At 36.4% G+C, this 17,236-nt stretch overlaps 1 protein-coding gene across 1 annotated transcript; it reads left to right on the top strand.

Annotated features, from left to right (window-relative positions):
- The first annotated feature begins 6,668 nt into the window (after positions 1-6,668).
- On the top strand, positions 6,669-11,262 carry LOC134745046 (toll-like receptor 6). The gene has a single exon (XM_063679019.1). It carries the CDS (start codon positions 6,847-6,849, stop codon positions 10,825-10,827), a length of 3,981 nt encoding a protein of 1,326 aa, XP_063535089.1. The 5' UTR covers positions 6,669-6,846; the 3' UTR covers positions 10,828-11,262.
- Positions 11,263-17,236: the final 5,974 nt, after the last annotated feature.

Below are 17,236 nucleotides of genomic sequence, written 5' to 3'. Positions count from 1 at the left end.
TAATTTCTTGCTACAAAGTATCTACATACATAGTAACAGTTATCGTATCATGTTTGTTTTGAAATTGTTTGTTGTACGGTATTGTTGTGGATTTCAATTCGTGAAGCAATTGGTACAGTTCAATGTTATTTGAGTTTCATTGTTCTATAATTTCTGTTAATGTCTGCTCACAATTGAGTCTGGAAAGTTGGGAATGATTGGATCATAACTGATATAGATTTTTTCATGACTTTTCAATGATTATAAGAGTGTTTTCACATTGTCTGATATCGGATGTCGGAAGGAAGTAAAATGTAAGAAACGATAAATAACGCAAAGAAGGCGGACTTAATGCCAATGGCACTCACCTACAGCTGTTTTTGTCAAAGGCGCCTTCCGACATCCGATATCGGAAAGGCACTTCCCATAAATTCAGCCATTTCGGAGCCCCCCATAGACATACCATACATATATATAATATATTACTTCGTAAAGACTGGCCTTACGAACACTACGAATGGGGCCGATACATTGCAGTCAAAATCGCATTTATTTACACCAGCGCGCTCAGTCGTGTGGCGATTTGCGCAGTGGAAAGGCGTCACCATTGGTGTAAACAAAGCATAAGCGTATGCATACAATTCCGACCGAACACCGACGCCTTTATATAATTTTATTGTATAAGTTAATTTTATAATATTATTATTTGTATAAATATACCTACCTAGGTTAGGTGAAAGTGTTTTGACCTCCCTAATTTCCGCCCATAAAAGAAACTTCAGATAAAAATCATAAATGGACGAAACTGCATCTTATTTACCAAATACTGAATACTCTTACTATTATACAACTATTTACTACCCTATAAATAATGTAATAGTTGAACAAAACCATAATAACATGCTTTGTGTTCGGCTCAATAAGCCTTGAAGCCGTGGTCAGGTATTGGAAATACTTACCGAGCTTACGAGTAAGGTATCCAATATCGGACTCAAAACCGGTATTGAAATCCGATATGGCTGTCGACACTTATACCGATATTGGAATTAATTCCGGTATTGACGATGTCCATTTAAAAATCGTTTATCATCAAAAATCAGTGAAATAGTCGATGGAAATGGTCTGCTTGCGGCTTGCCCTAAATACAATTATACTTCGTATCCAAATCCAAGACAACAAATATGATTTACAAAGCAGCAGTGCATGGAATCATGCCGGCGTTGTCACACATTTTAGAGATATAATATTTAAAAAACACAATACAATACAATAAGTATTGAGGGTACCTCGCCGTAAGTAGTTTTTCTTTCGAATGCGTCATAGTAGATTGTTAACCGAGGAATGAAAGGCACTCATTTCTGCAGAGGTAGTTTGGTGCTCGAACGCAGTGAGAACGTCAATAGTCCGAGTATAAAATAAGGTCTTTGACTCGAGTTAAACACTACTTTTCATTTCGAATACGAAGAAAGTAAAATACATGTGTGTTTTAAAAACATGACTAAGTTTATTTTTTTATAGCATTTCTTTAATTAACCATTTAGGTAAAAGTATCGTTATTTATGGAATGGGAAGTTGAATAATGAAAAAAACCTGTTACGATTTTTATATAATTGTTAAGAAATATTACTGGACATTTAAGTTAATTGCTTGTTTGACATACACACTGATTGTAAATATTAATTTAGTGCATGGTGCATGTTAATTGCTATTAGCTAACAAACAGAATATCGTATGCCCTTGGGTACGACATAGTGGAACAATTTTTCTTTTTTACCATCATATGCAATATCATGTTGTGTACACCTATGTTCGACGAATAAATAATTTGTTTGTTTGTTTAAATGGAAATTGTATAACAAATCTATTTAAAAACAAATTTCAATTGCTTATCGTAAAAAATGCAACAAATCGTACTTGGAAAGTAAAGTGCCTTAGTGCAGAAACGTATCATTTTGTGCACACTTTTTAGAACAACAATTACCCTCTTTCAGAGCATGAGAAATAAAAAGTGTATTTGTTTATTGTCTTCGATAGGGTCAAGTTACATTGGTTTCAATTCGTCTTCAACCGCGCGACCAATTGTAATAGCCACCATCTTTGTCACAGACAACTGACCATTCCTAAACCTTTTCTCAAAGACAGAAGGTCCACAATGGACTATCAATGCTTGGGAGGTTTACGCAATAATTGGTCGTATCGAGGTATGTACATGTACAAGTAAGGCAATTTGTAGGTTGTGATGGCTGGACCACCCACTGGACTTTACTGGAGAAATAGAAAAACAAAGCCGCTAACAAGGCCGTAGGCAGCGACGGAATATTATATATAGGTTACAATCCGTAAGATCAGGCAGATCGTTAAATTCCTAAGCACATCGTGAAACGTGAAAATCTTTGTCTCTTTCCCTGAGTCGACGTAGCCTCGCTTTTCTGCCAATAAATACATATCTTTAAATTAAAAATATACAGAGCTGCGTTAAAATATTTATAGGTAAAAAAAATAGATTACCTAATTCGCCAACCGTGCGTTATCATTTTTTTATATTAATTTACAGTACATATGGTGCTACTTTACCGCACTAGTGCGATAATAATTACATTACGTAACTATGTTGAAAATTTAATGGGCTATATGTACTGTAAAACGTTGTACGATACATGTGCGAATAGGTAATTCGCAACTCGTGTCGATTTAAAACACTCCCTGCGGTCGTGTTTTAATTTATCGCCACTCGTTTCGTATTTCCTAGTTTTCGCACTTGTATCGTAATGTACTATTACTATACAAGTGCGGAAAAGTGGATTGGATTAACCAGTATATCAAATCGTTCATAAATCAGCTTTTAATTTAATTTACGACATTGCTATAGATAAAATGTAAATTCTGTCCAATTATTACGTAATATGATGGTGGTTAAAAGATAGCCAAAAAAGTAAACAATAAAAAAAAAAATAGGATTCTTCCTGATCGCGTATACGGGTGGATTAACTTATTTTTGTTGTTATTCTGTCCCGTCAGCCAGGCGAACACGGGCATTATTTTATTTTTTAGATTATTATTCTTAAATTCAATTCTTAATTATTATTATTGATATTGTGTTGCGACGATCTTTTTGTGAACGATTTTTTTGACATGTAATATATAATGTACATTTTCAATGAGAAATAAATGAATTTAATCAACAATAGCAGTTTGCTCGAAAAAAAAAATAGTTATTTACGATACAAGTGCGGAAAAGAGAAAATTCGAAACGAGTGGAGATAAATTAAAACACGACCGTAGAGAGTGTTTTAAATCGACACGAGTTGCGAATTACCTATTCGCACGTGTATCATACAACGTTTTCCAGTACATATGGCCCTTTAAACTTTCGACATATTGTGACGTTTTCAACCAAAAGGTACCACATTGTCGCTTGTTGATAAGGTTGATTTCTAATTGAAGCGATATGGAAATAGCGCCTTACTGACAAGCGACATTAAGTACCCTTTTGGTTGAAAATGGCACATATGCACGAAAAGTGCTCTTTTACGCACTAGTGCGAGAAAGTAGCACCATATGTACTGTAAAATATACTAAAACGTATGCCTAAATGTTGAACTATTTACCAAACGCCCATGACACAAGTTTTAGTGGAATTATGAATATGCTATTTAATTAAGGCGAAGTTATGTAGATACTAAGGGCGAATTTCGGGTACCGTAAAATGGGGTGAGTAGGCGCAAAACTGACATTCAAACCTCGATATCATTTTATTTTTACATATGCAATCTGAATGGTGTATATAATAAGTGTTCCGGACGTTTGTATTTTATTTTGGGTAGTTCCATTTCATAACTTTGACGATAAACAAGAAATTCCACCTCACCCCGTAGTCCGTAGGGGGTGAGTTTTCATACAATGGTGATTTTGGAAGATTGTTGGATCGATTTTTTTTATTATGAGTATTACTATAGCACCATTTTAAATTGGAATACATTATTTTTGTAGCACTAGCCTTAAAAACCCATCTCACCCCCTTTCATCCCTCCCCAGAAAAAAAACCCTAGAATACTTTCTACAGATCGTGGGTTTTATAGTAGAAAAATCCGTGAAGCCATTGAAATCAAGAAACATAGAAATTTCAATCGAGACGAAGGTTTTAAGATCTCATCCACATGGAACCCAGTCATTAGTAAGTGTAAGCGAAACCAAAAATCGAAAGTTGAAAAATCGAATATTGTGAGTGTTGTGTGTCGACCCGGTAACATCCCTAGTGCGCAAAACGTTCAAGTTAATAAACAAGACCAAGTGCGGGTAGTTAGAAAAACTCGCGCGCCTAGAAGATGTTGATGTCAACTTTAGCCAGTCTTCTCCGAGACCACGGGGACAACGCCGTCCTCGAAACGTCGGAGGTAAATTTGAAACTATTTTACGCGATTAAGTCCCGTGGAGATAAATAATAATAAAAATGAAGATTTATAAAAATACGATAAAATGTATTTAAATATGGATAAATGTTTTTTTTTATTTGCATTAATTATTTTTATGATTTTGACCCATCTTCTTTCACTGATATGCGTTAAAATTGTTAAATAACAAACGAAACCGTCAACGCCATCTATACGACAGTAGGCCAAAGCTAGTAGCGACCTCTGATCGAGAATCAAATTTTCTTGATTTTCGAGGCACGTTTTTTCCTTAGACTGTATCCATCTATTAGGGAGTTATATCTATCTTTGACGGTACGTACTACGTACTTTTGCCATCCCTTATTTTCAATAAATAAATAAATCAATGAACTGCAACATTGCTGTTATCAATGTGAACCAAAACAAGGTTCTTTGACATATTAACTGTCCATGTCTTGTTTTAAACTCAATCCTTTCGAAGACGGATGGCATATGGTATTCAAATGGATTTCATATTCATATATTTATTCATAATAATTCGTATTACATGTCACAATATTATAAATTATTTACAAAATATGATTTGTATTGTAGCTAATGTAACATTTTACATAATAATATTAATAATATAAAAATTAGAATAAATTAAATCTATGATTAGGAACTTATTTTGTACTCCATAAACTCATTAAAGCTATAAAAAGTGTGCTCGATAAGCCATCGTTTCAGGTGCATTTTAAAGCTCGTTAATGACGACGCATTCGTGACATGACTCGGCAGTCGGTTGTACACAGTCGGCCCCATCACGTGGGTTAGTTTCGCTGACTTAGCTAACCTATGCTTAACACCCAGGAGTCTGTGGGCATTCCGCAAGTTACGACCGTGGACGTCAGCTCCTCTCGCGTATTCATTAAGGTGACATCGCACATAGACAGCCACTTGATTTCCGTATACATTTCCATGTCGCGGCGTTGTCAGTTTTTATTCCTAAGTCTAGCTACTGTTGTAGTACTATTGCATTGTAATAGTAGGTAGTTACAAATAAATTGCGACTCTTTAAAAGAACAAGATATACTTAAAGGTACTTACCTATTGTTCGAATTCTGACTACTCCAGCATTACGCGACATTACTGCAGGAAACATCAAAATAGTTATTTGTGCAACAAGAGAGGAAAGTTGGTTTTTCTTGCGAGTGTTTATTTTGAGTCCCGAGAAAGTGAAAGATTCTAAGTTAGAATCTTGAGCGTAGCGAGGGACTCAAAAACACGAGATGTAAAATAATTTTGCTCTCGTGTTGCATACATAATTTTTCACCTCAGTAGTGAGAACATATTAAAGGTTAAAATGTATTTCGAATTACACAAAATAATTCAGAGAATAAAAAAAAAACAAAAAAAAATGTAATCAAAGTATGTAGTGGCAGTTCATGGCCTTCACTAAATTAAAAAGCTACTTTGTTTCACTCCCTGGAGTGAGGAAACTCGCACTTTCTTCACTCCCTGGAGTGACGAAAGTAGGCTTATTCGAGCTGCTGAGGTGAAAAGATTATTTTATTAAAACTTACCCATGTTAAATTTGATACCTTATACACTTCCGATTGTTCAGTAACTCCGAAGATGGGCTCCGATATGATGTATCTAAGTTGAGAAGGGGTACAACGCACCATGAAAAATCAAAAACTAATTTTGACCTACCTATTTTAAGTTGTACATGTTCTGCTTTCTATAAAATACTCGTTTAAATAAATTCTTCCTTTCCTTAATAAATAAAATAAAATAAAAATAGCATTTATTCTTCCTTTCCTTATCTTGTGGTTAATGTCTTATAATCCTACTGTTTATATATTTTGCCTATAACACAGCCAACGTTTTAATAAATTTCGTTCTAATATAAAAATAACCTCCATTGTAAACTTTCGTCCAACCATACCATTAAGTAATAGAGTTTAAACGTTCCACGCGAAAAAAGGAACGTAAAACATGTGGTGCACAAAACTATTTCCCAAGGCTTTTATCTCATTTTCGAGACCCGGACCCGAGTAAAAAGTTCCAAGTTTTCACAACAGGTGTGCCCGATGTAATATTAGCTTAAGGAGTACTCTTTAAAAAAGTTTGCCCTATATTCCCCGATATTATACTTAGAAAATTGTTCAAGTAGAAAAATGTTTTAGAGCTTGTTTTCTTTAATAATTATAACGTATTCCCGGAAATTGCCCGTAACATAGTTTATAATTAATGCCGACAATTGTACGGTTTGCACCCTCGATAATATGAGATGAAGTTAGTAGTAGGCGCCGGGCGGGCGGGCGGCGGGGCCTCGGAGGCGGAGTTAGCGAACCCGTTTAGTCGGTGGGCAGCCGCCGTCCCGACCGCTCGCGTCCATTCCACGCGCCCCGCGATGACGTTCACTCCACGTGAATATTTATGATGCGATCAACGCTTAAATGGCACAGCCGCGTCGCTCGCGTACCGTAAAATGCCAATGAAAACTTGCCGCAGAACTTTTCGTCTGTTAGTGTATGTGTTGTTCTATCATGTGGTCGCCGGTGAGCCGCATGAGTGCGGGTACCGCCAGGAGACGGACTCGGAGGATGCGGTGCTGTTCTGCAAGATACGCACCATCAGCAGCATGGATCTCCTGCTGCAGAACATCTCCAGGACCCATTACGACGACATCACGTCGCTGCACGTCCAGTGCAGCGAGATTCTGTTCTTCGAGAGCTCTTTAACTACTCACTCGGAGAAGAAAAGTAAACATACGAACCTGTCGAAATTGCGGGAACTGGTTGTGGATAAGTGTAAACTGCGGCAGATTCCCGCGCGGGCCTTTGAGAACTTCAAGGACCTGAAGCGACTCCACGTAACAACTTATAACAATGAGTGGTCAGCCATGACCATGGAGATCAACGAGCAAGCCTTCGCCGGGCTCAATGAGCTAATAGAACTGAACCTGAGCGACAACAACATCTGGAGCACGAAAACAGAAACTTTCTGCTCGCTCTACAGTTTGAAAACTCTAAACTTGACTAACAACCATTTGCAAAACATAAAGACTATCGGATTTTCTGATTCGTTTAGAGAACAAAACTTAAGCGTAAGAAGTTGTAACTTAGTTATAGAAGTGCTTGACTTGTCGTATAATGATTTAATTGTAGTTACTGACAATAGTTTGTCGAAGTTGCGTTCACTTTCCAAATTGTTTTTGCAAAACAATGCTATTTCTACCCTAGAAGATAATGCCTTCGAGGGGTTGCTCAGCCTACAGGTCTTAAACTTATCTAGTAACTTTTTGAACGAAGTTCCACCAGATTTATTCGCAGATACGAAGTCTCTAAAAGAGATTTATGTCAGTAATAATACTATGAAAGTATTGCCACCGGCGCTTTTTAATGGGTTAGAATATTTACAAATTTTAGACTTATCTCAAAATGCACTGACTAGTAAATGGGTGAATAAGGGTACTTTTAAAGGACTACTTCGAATGGTCATATTAAACTTATCTTATAATCGTTTAAATAAAATCGACCGTTATCTGTTCCAAGACCTGTACAGTTTACAAAAGTTAAATTTGGATCATAACGACATTAATTATATCGATGAGCACGCATTTGAAGAGTTGAGAAATTTGCACTCATTAACTTTATCAAACAATAAATTAACGCACATCCATTCCCATCTTTTCACTGACTTGCATGTTTTGCACGAACTTTTTATAGACAACAATTTAATAAAGCACATAGATGAGAACGCTTTCGATAACATGACGGCTATAGAAGACTTGGGTTTGAACGATAATCTTTTATCATCTATTCCTGTATCAATTCGCAAGCTCCGCTCGCTAAGGTCATTGGACATCGGTAACAACAATATAACCCATCTGAACCGGGAAAACTTTCGCGGCCTCTCCGAACTTTTCGGGCTGCGCTTAGTTGATAACAAAGTAACATATTTAAATGACGATACTTTCGAACATCTGCCCCAGCTACAGGTGCTCAATTTAGCCTCCAATAATATCAAGCACGTCGCTCCCGGTTGCTTTCGTAGAAACGTAAATCTAAAATTATTACGCATGGATGGAAACGAAATAACCAATTTCGATGGTATTTTCAGCACTCTCAACAGTCTGGTTTGGCTCAATATGTCCCAAAATAAAATTATGTCCTTCGATTTCCGAAGTTTCCCCAATAGCTTGGAATGGCTCGATCTACATAAAAATTACATTGAAAACTTTGTCAACGACGACATGAATACAGATGTCAATATAAAATTACTAGACCTCAGTTTCAATAACATTTCGCAGCTTACTGTGACTTCAATACCCAAATCGGCGGAGAAACTCTATTTTAACCATAACAATTTACAGCACATCCAAGTCGGCACGTTTTCAAAACTACAAAGACTGTCCATTGTGACGTTAAATAATAACAAACTGATCCAACTTGACATGAATGCATTTAGGTTAGATCAAATAGATGAAGATAGCGACCTGCCAGAGTTCTTTATAAGTGAAAACCCATTTGTGTGTGATTGTTCGATGGAATGGATTCAACGAATTAATTATTTGAGTCACACTCGTCAATACCCGAGGGTTCTAGATTTAGATAAATCGCTGTGCTCGCTCGTGTACTCGCGCACTAAAGAAAAGAAAACTATAATAGACATGTCGCCTTCTGACTTCCTTTGCCCGTACGAGAGCCACTGCTTCGCTCTTTGCCATTGCTGTGATTTCGTCGCGTGCGATTGCGAGATGATATGCCCGAGCAACTGTAGATGCTATCACGATATCACTTGGAATGCGAATGTAGTCGACTGTTCGAACGCCGGCTATACAGAAGTCCCGGACAGAATTCCAATGGACGCTACCGAAATATACTTAGACGGAAACGATATCAGTCATCTGGGAAATCACGTTTTTATAGGCAAAAAGAAGCTACAGGTTTTATACCTCAACAATACAAAGTTGATGGAAGTTAATAACCAAACATTCAAAGGCGTCGATTCGCTCAGAGTTTTGCATTTAGAAAACAATAAACTAGTCGAATTAAAAGGAGACGAGTTTTTACACCTGAATAATTTGAATGAATTATATTTAGATCACAATGCGATTGTTCACGTTGCGAATAATACTTTTTCCTCGCTGAAATCCCTTTCAGTACTCAGAATAGACGACAACAAACTTGTTAACTTTTTTCCTTGGAAACTGTTAGCGTCGTCTTCTAAAAGTTTAGCTCACGTTTCTATCGAAGGCAACCAATATTCTTGCGACTGTAAGAGTATAGCGGAACTAGACTCTTGGTTGCGCCGCGATCCAAATGATCCGGAAAAAATGTTATGCACTGATACCGAGGGCAAGCCTACTAAAATAACAATCGCTTCTGTTCTGAGTCATTGCAAAGAGTACATGGGCTCCATTAGCGATCCCACAGTATTGAGAGACGAGATCGTTTCAAAATCTATATTTCTTCCTAACAATTATTTCGCCGTGATCTGCGGCGTGATAATTATCCTTGTAGTCATTTGTCTCATAGGTGCTATATTTTACGCGTTTCGGTATGAAGTCAGTGACTGGTTCTATACGAAATACGGAGTACCGTTGTTCAAGGAACAATCATGCCCGGATGTCGATCACGTCCTGGATAACCCGAACCACATGTACGATTACTACGTGATATGTAATACCAAAGATAATATGTTCGTGAATAATAACATAATGTCGGAGCTAGAGTATAGGAAAATGATTTCGAAGAAGCCGATTAGGAATGAGTCACCGTTGAACATTCTCACGATTGACAGTTTTTCAAAAAGTTCCAAATTGTCCAAGCGCTTAATCATAGTCATTACGACCAATTTTATTTGCGGTGATCTTTGCGACATCCATTTCAAAAACATATTCTACAGTTACTTAAAATCATTAAACAGGAGTGATGTGAACAAAGTGATATTTATTAAGTTAGTAGATAACAACCAAATAAATGACGAGCTCTGTTTCGTATTAGATAAGTTTAAGAACGTATCCTGGGGCGACCCCCGCTTTTGGGACCGTTTCATCGCTCTACTCAATTCGACCGATACTATTATCACAGTAAAAGGCTCTGAGCAAAGCATGTTCAAGAAGTCTCGACAGACGCCGATGTTGAGGTACACAACGATGCCGGTTACAAACGATAGTTGCTCAAAGCAGAATTTCACGAATTCCTTACAGTATTGTAAGAGGACGGACGGCGAATCGTCTAACAACGAGAGTTCGCCGTCATCCGACAATACGTACGGAGAGGGGGAGAACTCGAACAATAGCTATATGTCCATCGACAACCGGACATGTCCTCGGTTTAATTATGACCTGAGGTTGTCCCCGGGCGCCGGTCACGTATATTCTAGGGTAGAAGATATTTCCCCCACAGTCCCGCGCTCTATAGCGGCCAGCGCTTCGGGAAAAGGCCGTACTTATTTTGTTTGAAGCACAATCTCGTTACTTACCCCCGTTTTAGTCTAGTTTTTAAGGCTTCAATGTTGTAACAAGTATTTATATAAATCTGTACATAAACACTGTGAATAACGTACCTTCTGTCAATTTTCACATACGTAATCTAGTGTGGTATAAATGTTGGTACGGTACTTATACTCGTAATGTACGAATCGAAACAATATTTTGTACAAAAATGGCGTGAAAATGTTGAGTCTGATAATGGAATACTTTTCAAATATTTAAATTTAATATTAATCGTATTTTACAAAGTTTATTCGAGCTGTGAATCAAGTTCACGAGTCACTGTATAACAACACCAAATAGTTTAAGATGATTTTCATGATTTCCTATAATAATCATTATTATAATGTAAACTAGTAATGTTTAATATACTTATAACTTTATTTACAGTCCTCTTGCTTAAAATAGTCATAATTATAACCTATCACGTCGAATCATGATTCCTATGACATTTCCTTCAAGTAGCTTTTGTTTGGACTTAATTTAAAAACTAATTACAGATGTTTTTACCGTATTTTATGTACTGAAATGATATATTTCTACATAAATTTAAATCTATTTATAAATTAACCTAGACATTTAACATTTAATATTTAGCATCATTATTTTATTATTTTACTAATTTTCTAAACGAAGTTGACATTTAACTTTGCATAAACGTCGATAAAATATAAAGTTATAAATATAGATTTTATTGCTATTTGTATGAGATGCATGTAATTATAGGTACCTAGACTTAAGAAAATTGAGTGCCCTGACAGGGTGTCATGTACCTACCATCCTCAAACTGTAACACCTAATGTATTATGAACATGACTGCAATACAATAAAGAATAAAGAATAAAGAAATTAATGGGAAAAACTTCAAAAAAATGTCTACAAATATTTTACGTGACAGCTACTCCGTATAAAAATGAACTGTTATAGAAATCATCATTCGATTCGATAGGTATGCACTGCGAAAAAAATTAATGCCCCCTGGAGGGAAAGTACCTTAAAACCTTATTTTACCTCATTTTACTTAAAGAAAACATTCTTTTATTTTTAAAAAGAAACAAAACTGTTTAACGATTTTTTTTAAATTCGCTTCCCTCGTCCGGGAAACAAACCGTTTAAAAATTCAAAAAATACTAAATATTCCATTGTATGAATATTTTGTACGATAGACGAGTAAGACCTAATGTTACTTGGAAAATTTTAACATTAATATGAACTGTATCGACTAGTGGAATAAAATAGCCAAACCTTTTTTTTTTTAGTCAGTTCGATTCCCATGCGATATGTGAAAAAAAAAACTGTGCATGCAGTTTTGCTTATTTTTAAAAATAAAAGAATGTTTCCTTTAAGTAAAATGAGCTAACTTAAGGTTTTAAGGCATTTTCCCTCCCATACATTTTTTCCACACTGTTTAACTTATTTTTTGTTCGGTTCGTTGTGTTGTATTTATAAGTTATTACTTATCATTGGCCTGTTTTTTTTTGCTTATTGGAATATAATTATTTATAGCTGAAAGCAAGTATGTTGATGTAATATTGATGTGCTTTCTAACAATATAACGGAAAGATGTAATATAATCTATGTTCGCGATGTTAAAGTTATCGGTATGGACCTATACGGCTACCACGAGTTGACATTTGACATTTCCGCTAGCGACTGCGTGAACTCGATCGCACTCTTTCGATCGCACCAATACGAGTACATCAGTGCGAGCGAGTTCACGTCAGCGTAAACATCAAATGTCAACTCGTGGTAGCCGTACTAATCGCTTTACGTACCTATTATTCTATATTTAAGCTAAATCGTGATATTAGGTTTAACAATTATAAACTTAAATAAATGTAATTTTTGGATTGTAATTATTAGACGTAATAAAATATTATTGTTTTGTATAAAAATGTACAAAGATATCTTGAAGCGGTAATTAAATTATACTGAGACGTTTTGATACTTACAAAGCCTTTTATTTATATTGTATTTTAAATTAAATTGAAAAACAAGCAGGCGGTATTATATGGTTGGCAAAATTACGCACCCTAAAATCGCTTTTAGTATCTTGTGTAGGTACTTCGCCTTAACTAACATTAAATCATATCGTGTTTAGTAGGTTTTTACTGTCTGCGCGCCAATTCCGTGCATTCGGAGGTCGAGGAAGGGGGGGGGGGGGTGCCCGCGCCCGTACGTACAAAATGGCACGGCTGAGGAATGTTAGGAATGTTGGGCGTCATGACAGAGTGATGGTGACTGGTGTACCCGCTATACATCAAAAATCACTTGCGTTTCTATGTGTGAACGGCACTTCTGTACACGCGGCATGCGTCATTGTGTGAGTAAGTTGCTTAAAAATAGTACTGAGCGGCCGGCAAACGGCCGTTAATCTGCTGTCGCGGGGCGAGGTAATTCGAGTCGGGGCGGGGCGGTGCGTGGCCGTTCTGTATGATAATACCAAAGATAGATATAACTCCGTAATAGATAGATACAGTCTAAGGAAAAAACGTGCCTCGAAAATCAAGAAAATTTGATTCTCGTTCAGAGGGCGCTACTAGTTTTGGCCTACAGTCGAATAGATGGCGTTGACGGTTTCGTTTGTTATTTAACAATTTTAACGCATATCAGTAAAAGAACATAGGTCAAAATCATAAAAATAATTAATGCAAATAAAAAAAAACATTTATCTATATTTAAATACATTCTATCGTATTTTTATAAATCTTCATTTTTAGTTTTAAAGTGTGTCGACAGATGGCAGTGAATTTACTGGGGTTACAAAATTTACTATGACAGTATCGCTCTAGTATAAGTTACTCTATGATAATACTATTACTTATTCTGTGGCCGTGCACGAAGTATGATTATAATTATGATGGCAAATTTGGAAACGGGTGCCGAAGATTGGTAGATTATTTTTAGAATCTTTACTTTTTACTTTTAAACTATTTTTATGCAGCTGTTTGTGAATTTCTTGGTAAAATTATTAATTTCATATATTACTGAGGCGAAGTTGGGTACCAACGGTGAAGTTAGGGTTTCCCTATTAGATACTTTTTCTAACCCTGATTTTCAATGAATTGGAGTAATAACAGTAATAACGGGGTTTGGTAAATGATCACTCTACCAACAGAGCAACTCCCAGGTAGCAAAATGACGTCAAATGACGTCAGCGACGTCATAATGACGTAATAATGCCGTTATTATGACGTCTCTGACGTCATTTTACGTCATTTTGCTACCTGGGCTGTGCTACAGTTATTAATCAACCAATATTATAAGGCTGATAAAAAAAATCGGACGCCTGCAGAATTGCAGATATATTTTTTTACTAAACTATTTGTTTAATATAAATTTAATTGAAAACTTTCAAGAGATCAGGCGACGAAATTATTTAATTAATCCTCCATTTTCATTGCTGGACGAATAATATTCTTAATTTATTTTATCGGTGGGATTATTTGGAAACCAATTGCTATTTCATTTCGGTTTTAACACTGTATTGTACAAACATTTTTTTAAATATTTTTAACTAATTGGCGCCATTTAATTTCGCCATTGACAGGCCATTTCGAACGTGCATCTGACGGCTCCTCTACACGATGGGCCAGCGTGTAGAGAGGGTGTCGGATGGCTTATGGCGCGGCGGGATGGGGATGGGATGGCCAAGTTATAGGTTTTCCGCACTTCAAAGGTAGGCCAGCGATGGTGCGTACATATTTACATGTGACCCATTCCATAGTGCGTGCTCTCAACCATCGCATGGCCATCTCGCTAGTCCATCGCTGGGCCATTATGTGATAAAACCGATATTTTAATCTTATTGCAATCATATTAGTTAGCTGTCATTCGCGCGGGCGCCTGGCTTGCATTAATACCTATGGCAGTAGCACATTGGTGGTTAATAAATGGTAGTAGCATTGGTACGAACCAATGCTACTACCATTTAAGGCTCGTCGTCATATAAATTCACCAAAACATCTAACATAAGGCCTATTCATAGTCCGGGCTAATAACTCCACAGACCAACAATGGCTGTGTTGCCAGCAGCTAATTGGCTGATTGTGCGTCAGTAAAGATGGCGGATAAGCTAATCTGTGCATCACGGGATTTATAAGTCATTGGATTATAATTGAATAACTAGTGATTATAAATTCGTGTGCTTCTTTTGTGGTAAATTAGAGTTGATTTATTGGCTACCTTTTTACAAGCTTTTATTTAACTTACAACTTTTGTAATGTATGTAGGGTAGGGTCAAATCTTGCAAGCTAAATTAGATCAGAATTTATTAAATAAACAAAAATAATTAAATTACAATTAGTCTTATAAATTACAATTAGTTTTCGTTATTTTAACTAATGGGTGTCTAATCAGATTCAAGTAAGCATAATCTCTTAGTCCATTCTAATGGGCCTAATCCAAACTAATATTATAAATGCGAAAGTCTGTCTGTCTGTCTGTCTGTCTGTCTGTCTGTGTGTTCCCTCTTCACGCTTAAACCGCTGAATCGATTTAGATGAAATTTGGCATAGAGATAGGTTGAGTCCCTGAGAAGGACATAGGATAGTTTTTATCCCGAAAATCATCCCTTAAGAAAGTAAAAAGCGGGGTGGAATTGAGATAATTAATGAAGTGTCTGCTAATTTGTGTGCATAATATGCTCAAATTGAATAATTGCTATAAGACTTTCTCCAGGCGCTATTCTTACTCTAGCTGGGGTTACTAAGTCCACGCATACGAAGTCGCGGGCAAAAGCTAGTAGGGAATAATCGAATCTACTCGAATTCGAATTTTCCTGTTGTAAGACTTGTAAGTATGTTTTACCTTATTATTTCAGTTACCGTCAATTAATTAACTCATCAAACTTATTATTTATACAGTCCATTAAATTACAGACTTTATTTACGTTTCATCTTTTCCTTATTAATTGTTAAGAATATATGTTAATTCAAGCATTTTTGTGTTGGAAGAAGCATAGACTAGTTAAATAATGTGTATCAAAAATTATTTGTTGGTAACAAAATTTCAACGTCAGCATAGAATAAGTAAATAATAGTATTTACAGAACGGCCACGTAACGCCCCGCCCCGATTCGAATTACCTCGCCCCGCGACAGCAGATTGACGACCTTTTGGCGAACGCTCAGTTCGATCAAAGATAGATATATAACTTCGTAGTAGATAGATACAGTCTAAGGAAAAAACGTGCCTCGAAAATCAAGAAAATTTGATTCTCGATCAGATGGCGCCACTACCTTTGGCCTACTCTCGTATAGATGGCGTTGACAGTTTCGTTTGCTATTTAACAATTTTAACGCATATGAGTGAAAGAACATGGGTCAAAATAATATAAAAATAATTAATGTAAATATTGTAAATAAAATAAAAAATATATCCATATATAAGTACATTTTTTGATATTTTTATTTTTAGTTTTAATCGTGTGTCGATAGATGGCAGTGAATTTAGTTTGGATCAAAATGTACTATGACAGTACCGCTATCCTATTATATCCTCTGGTTCGACACAGATTAATAAATAGTTACTACGTAACAGATACATCATTCCCATACAAAAGCGAAAATACCTACGCTATAATAGCCTACAAAATCTTAATAATAATACCTGCTGCTCAGGACGAGAAGAAATGTACCATAAGTACGCGCACAAAGAGTCGAGACTGCCTTGCTCGCCGTGCGAGTCACGTGCCAACGCGTCATCGTAAGAATGCGCTAGGGTTGAACTGTTACTTATGTTATTATTGTAATAAAACGAATGTTGCGAATCAACCATATTTTTTATTAGTCAATCAAATATTTAAAAACAACACTTATAATACCTGACTCAAAAAAACTCCTTAATTTACGATCTACCTACTTATGTTCAAAGAAATAAATGGTGACGAAATTCACAAAGATAGATTTAAAATACTACTCGGTAAATACGACAAATTTTCCTTTGTTTTTTGACTTTTACACACATCTAATGCACAATAATTACGTGGTTTCGGAATTTCGAAGCGTAGGCGCGGGAAACATGCGGTGCGAGCGCTCAGGCGGGCGTTCGGCGGCCCTCTGTCGGTTGTATCGTCCACGATACGCCGAGCGGTAGGCATATAGCGCGTGGCCTTGAGCGAGTGAAGGAGGCCTGGGTTCGATTTTTAAGCAACTCACTCACACAATGCCGCATGACGCATGTACAGACGCCGTTCACACATAGAAACGCAAATGATTTTTGATATATGGCGTTTCCGCCCTGTGACGTCAGTATTTTTACTTTCTCATACAGCTTACGATACAATTTGGTAGACAGATAGAAAATATTTCCATGAGATGCTCTTGAGTTACGAAAACTTATGGTATTTTCGAAACTTGCGAAAAATTGCATAAATTTTT

Source organism: Cydia strobilella, chromosome 10 (assembly GCF_947568885.1).
Source record: "Cydia strobilella chromosome 10, ilCydStro3.1, whole genome shotgun sequence".
In the NCBI taxonomy this organism is placed as follows: domain Eukaryota; kingdom Metazoa; phylum Arthropoda; class Insecta; order Lepidoptera; family Tortricidae; genus Cydia; species Cydia strobilella.
Note: the sequence above shows the minus strand (reverse complement) of the source record. Positions and strands in the feature narration are given on the sequence as shown.